Source organism: Wasmannia auropunctata, unplaced genomic scaffold, assembly GCF_000956235.1.
Source record: "Wasmannia auropunctata unplaced genomic scaffold, wasmannia.A_1.0 LD335400.1, whole genome shotgun sequence".
NCBI classification, from domain to species: Eukaryota; Metazoa; Arthropoda; class Insecta; order Hymenoptera; family Formicidae; genus Wasmannia; species Wasmannia auropunctata.
Window position 1 is genome coordinate 473,228 of NW_012027490.1, and position 6,000 is coordinate 479,227.

The window sequence follows — 6,000 nt, forward strand, 5'->3', positions numbered from 1 at the left end:
TTATTTTAAGATATATGAAATATATGCGACTTAACAAAATGGTCAGTCAAATCAGATAAAAATGAATGTGTTTTAAAATAAATTCAAAATTTCAGGATACAAAAATTCACATTTTCGTGTTATAAATAAAAAAGGATTCGAATAAAGTTTCATTAAAATGCAGATAAATGACAAAATTTCTTACCAGAGAAAAGATATATTTTACATGCTAGATATATGGATTTAAAGTCGTACGGAATGAATCAGTTGAGATTTTGATATCCGAAATTATAGAATTATGAATGACTGTTGAACAAAATGACAGAAATGGAAAGTTTATACCGCTCGTTAGAGCAGATTGTGCAAACAATCTGTATGTTTCTTTACAGAAGAATCACACGGAATCCCATCAAGACTGAAATGATGGTACGTCGTGGGATAAAAGTGCTGTAGATGTGTGACTTGGCGGCGGAAGTTTGCTTAAAAAATATGACGAGATCTTGAAAATCGTCTCTTGAAAATTTAAGATAAATCATCTATAAAATACGATAAAACACAATCAATAATACAAACCCGATGTTCAAAATTTTTTCAAGTAATATCGGCTATAATTTTGTTTACGAAAATTACGAAACAACTCTGAGCGGACTTCAAATGCTCATATTAACAATTGTTATTAACAAATAAATTATTATTATTAACAATTAAACATTATTACTGTTACAACAAGTTATAACAAGTACTTTCATGTCACGAAAAAAATGCGATAAACTTGCAAATGTACCTGTTTAAAATGTTAAACGTCAAAATAATCGCGGAATACGTTCAAGAAGTTGACGAGGACAAAAGCGATCTGCACGAAGACCACTTTGAAAAACCGTAACGTTTAAGACGATGATAAAGATCAGGTGCGGATCGGCGGAAAAAAAACACAAGCGACTACCTCTGACTTCTGATAAGAGTTACGATTGACGTCGTGGAAAGTTACAAGGGAGGTCAAAACTTTAAATCAGCTTTAAATCGTGTCATCGTATGATGTTAAAAATCAAATTCATATCACTTCGATCGACAGAAAGGTTGATGATTAATAGTGTGCATGTGGCATTTGACACATTCTCATATAAGATAAAAATTTATTATTATTTATGTTCGCCCATGTTTTTCGTAACTGATAGCAAGATTCGATATACTGGTCTCCGATCTTTTTCTATCTGAAGAAATTATGCATACATCGATTTTCGATAAAATCATAAAACGCACAACAAATCAAATTTTAATATTTTATAACAAATTTAATTCTGTATTATCTAATTTATTGCAATTCTTTTTCCTTTTGACGTATATAATCATTGAAAACTTGTATCACAAATTTTATAAATTTCTCTTATCAATCCTTCTACATGATATCCGTTTTACGTGATATATAAACCTGACGCATAGAATGAAACGTAACTCTCGGCAAGTGCGTGCGATGAGAAAAGTGCGTGATAAATGCGAAGTAATTGCGATCGTCGAAGTTTACTAGAGAGTTAAATCAGTTGGCGAGTGCCATGGTGTTGTCGCGGCGATTATTAACAAGTGTATCCATGAACGATATTAACCTGCAGATCCTTTACTCACCACACATCACGTTCAGGTGTTGCAGCGATGCGAGAACGATGCGCTAAAATTGCCGCTCATGGAGCCGCGCACTATCCCCGCGCACTGTGCCTATCAGATCAGTTTGGCGTGAATCACACAGATTTCTTTGGCAAACGTCAAACTTTCGGCACACGTCGCCTCCTTCTACGCACAGGTATACTTTCGCGGAAGCACGCGGTCTCAGGCGCTCGTTAAACGCGAGATCAAAAGTTCTCTTGGACGGCCTTGGAACTGGTTCCGTTCACCACCGATCGAAGTCTCTTTCCGGAAGTCACGTGATTCATCAAGGTCGATCGTGAAGACGTGAGTCACCGTTTGAAACAAGCCTCCTCTTCGATATTTAAAGTTGCACCAATTTTGGATTTCGAAGAATCATGAACTGGGAGATTTAAATCCCCTGGCAGAATTTTCTTGTGTGTCAGCCGCACGTTGACTTATCCTTTTTTTTTCGTGGTAATACTGCTACGATGTATATCGCCGAGAGTAGCCGATGATAATAGATTACTAGGCGGCAGCTTGACCACAGATAGCTGTCTGGATGTCAACCAGTGGCGATGAAGAAGGAAATTCTCACTCTTCCGTCTCGGAGTGTCCTGACTAAGAGCAGGACCCCGACTGACCCCGCGGTATGGCCGAGGAGGGCACGCACGGTCTCTCGCGTGTGAGGACGAGTGTGCGTCGGCCAGCCCGTAGCTTCCCCTTACCTGGTCTGCCTCTCCTCGCTCAGGTTTCGCTCTTCTCTCACCTGCGCGTCGGTCTCGTGTGCTACCTGGAGGCTCCGCCTACTATCGCTCGGTCGTGGTGTGGAGTACGCCGGCGTTCGACGTGGTGGGAAGCAAAAAGACGAGACGACGCGCGCGTCTTCCTTCCCATTCCCCTTCGACCCCTCGTCAGTCCCGTGAAAATCGCTGGTAGCACGGTAGAAACGTGTGTTCCCCACAATATCTACCCCACCACTGCTCATATAGATAGAGAGTGCGGGAGATGCGTTCTAAGCATTGCACCAACAGTGGGCGGTTTCCTCCTCGCCGTAGCCGTATAGCAGAAGGGAGGTGCAGGTGTTCGACCGTATCAATGTTTCGAGACGAAATTCTCAATAGCGGATTTGCCCCGCAAAGGGCGATTGGAATTAATGTATTCGCGTAGAACGTGGTGAACGAGCTGTCCCCGTTGAAACGACGTGGCCGTCATTTCGCACGACACGCGCCGTGGATCGTCGCGGTCGGTTAATTAACGGTTCCGCGACTCCCCGCGCATAAGAAACGATGGAGCAACGTTGGGTTATATTTTTAAATTCAAGTTGTACTTGCCTGTTTTGCAATTGAAATTTTTTGATCGCGTGTCTGTTTAGCTTACGGCGATAGCACGTGACAGATTCTCAGGCACGGCGCGGCGGTGTCTTGGCTGCATAAGAGATTATAGCTTATACAAAATCTTTATCACGAATTTATCCCGATTATAATGATCTAATCGCGATTAATATCCCTTTAAATACAGAGATAAGTTTAGATTGTTAAACCATTTCAAAATGGTTATTATTAAATAATGGCTGTTTATAACTTTTACAATTTTCATTATTACACAATAAACATGTACATAAATAAATAAGTTTAATAGGCTTATCAAACAAATCCAGCCAGATTAAATTCACTTGGTAATTAAAAATAGATCTAGCTGTTCAACAAGGTTAATCTGCTGAATCTTAATAACGTTGCCACTCTTATATTGTGTTCTATATATTTCTGTAGTAATTTTCTACAGTAGCAAATACAATTTCTTTGAAATCAAATATGATATTTTATTATAATACTGCGTCATAAAATTTCTTTTAAAATTCAATGTGAATTATTAATTAGGATATGTAAGCTAGATAGCCCCATTAATTTTTAATTCCATATCATTAACGTCTAAAGACGAACCATCAATAAAAGAATAATACTATAAAACTGTCTTAATCAACAATTCATATAAAGAATTGTTTGAAGCAAAATTTCTAGCTGTATAATTCATTGTCTCTAATTTTCATATATGTTAAACAATAAAAAACTATTAATTCTATTAATGTTAAAGTTAATAGTACAGATATAGTGTTCCCTTGAGAAATTAAGCACCGGTTAAGTTGATCGAAATTTACTCGAAGTCATTCTAAGACTAGGAGCTGAAGATTTCGACGATGCTGTCTAATAACATTACAAATGCGTGGTCCATGATCTAGGGTACCATTGCATAACGTCCATCTTAACTTGGCGCCCGGCTACAGACGCCAATAGGCACTCTCCGGAGCGGCCGTGCGCGCGCACGAGATATTCGTCGTTAGATTTGATTCGGCAGACCATCTCACGAGAGTAGGAGAGAACCGAGTGCGTCGGCGCCGCCGTCGGAATCGCTCTCTATTGGCTGCTCTCTCCTAGGAGAGAGGCAAGTTGTCGTCTCGCTTACTTGAACTCACCGTATCCTAGACGAGTTAAGAGGGGTCAGGGGCTATCTTCGTGATAACCTTGGATTTAAACGTGTAATCGCGATGTTGAACTCGCTGCGACAGGCATCAACTCGAAACTGTATCTAGGTCAAGATTATGTATCACCAATTATCAATTGATAGCATATTATCTTCTTTTACATATATCTATATTCATTTTGCGTAACAAACGAACTGTCAAATTCAAACATTGTTTGCTCTACTGTTTAAAAATTGCAAACGAAATATTGATTATTTTTAACACCGTTTATATAAATTACTATGGTTATACGGGCACGTTATAATTGTATTAAAATATATGGCAATAAATGTAATGTCAACGTCAAGTCACTTAACAAAATGAAAGACATCAAACTTGGGTGACAATGATATTTAATAATTTTTTATAAACTCTCTAGATCATCAAAAAGCAGATATTGTAAAACGAAAGATCAGTAAAAAAAACGTAATGATTGGAAACGAAACACGCGTGTACCAGAGTATTTTAATTACTCTACTTCGCGGCGATGAGGTAGCAAAAAACCCATAATTGCCACACCACTATCTTATACAGACACAATTTTACGTCACAGAAAAATGTAAATTTCGAAAAATAGACTAATTATTTTTGCAATACTGGACAGCTCACTCGATTACATCACGCGTTGCGATGTTTGACGTTCACAATTTTTTTTCTTGCTAATATCAAATCAAATCCAGATCTTATATCCCGTCATGTTCAAATTAGCTTTCAATAAAATTTGATGTCTATATATAGATCTTAAATTTATAGACGATGTTTTTTCTGTACAATACAAAGACTTTTTGATTTTTTTTTTGCCAGTTTGAAAGTGCCTTGTGCCATTCAACCTTCTTCCAAGGCGCCTTACGCCATTCGCGTTTTGCAACGACATTTTTGCGTGATGCGCAATATATTTACCTGGCGTATCGTCCGTGCAGAACGATTAACGTGTTGCACACCTTGCGGAGATAACGTTTGCGATTAGCTCATGGCGAGTTTCCGAATGAGCGTGGTTAATCACGATCGGCCGACCGAGTCATCAACTGCGCAAGGGCTTTCATTAGCCGCCGTTATCGTCACCTTCGCCTCGTTATACACCGGATAGATAATCCTCGACAATTTGTGACGCAACAACGTGCAATATAAAATTGAAAACTGGGAGGTCTGAAGTAGATTGCAGTTCGTGTTAATTGCGCACCAGTCTAACCAGCTCGGTGGTTTATTGCGCGGGTTAAAAACTCTTTTTTTAAGACATATTATTTAAAACACGAGGAAAAAAAACGTATAAATGTAACAACAGTATAAAATAGTGGAAAATGGTCATTTTATAAAAATTTTCGTAAAGAAAGTTGCAGATACAAATCTTGGTAGAGAAACCAACAATAATCTTAAAAAATGGCCATTACGAAATATTGGATTCCATTTCAATTCAACATTTTGATTCGAATCATTTGAATTATTCACCACGATCGTGTTCTCACAAATACGAGACTAGCTCGTCTGGTGTGACGTGAATCGCCGCATAGATCACGATCGAGGCATTCTTCTCTTTACTTTTCCCCTCCGCGTTTCTCGACCCACCGAGACGCGCGATGAATGCATGCGCGTATATCGTCGCACAATGCAGACAAAATTAGCATCGCAATGCATCGCTGCTGCTGCTGGAAAACTGGGTAAACAGCTGTGCGAACAATGCAAGCGCGCTGCGACTTCCTTCGCCCTTGCCTCGCCACCTCGTTGCTCTTCCCTTTTCATTTTCTTCTCTTCGTTCTCTACCCCTCTCAGTCACCTGCTTGCACTATGAAACCTGTATGATGATTGCATCGAGGTTACGGATACGAATGTGACCGAGAAGCCGCGCGTATGTTCATCTATCTACAGAGAACTCGGGTTTTTCGCGA

General features: G+C 39.3%; 1 protein-coding gene across 1 annotated transcript in view; it reads right to left on the reverse strand.

The window, feature by feature from the left end:
* Window positions 1–2,319, reverse strand: part of LOC105457056 (zinc finger protein 134) — a 30,676-nt gene extending 28,357 nt beyond the window's left edge. The window contains exon 1 of the mRNA XM_011701484.1: window positions 1,600–2,319. Coding sequence (XP_011699786.1) covers window positions 1,600–1,606 — 7 coding nt within the window. The 5' untranslated portion in view covers window positions 1,607–2,319. The remainder of the gene's footprint in view (window positions 1–1,599) is intronic.
* Window positions 2,320–6,000: the final 3,681 nt, after the last annotated feature.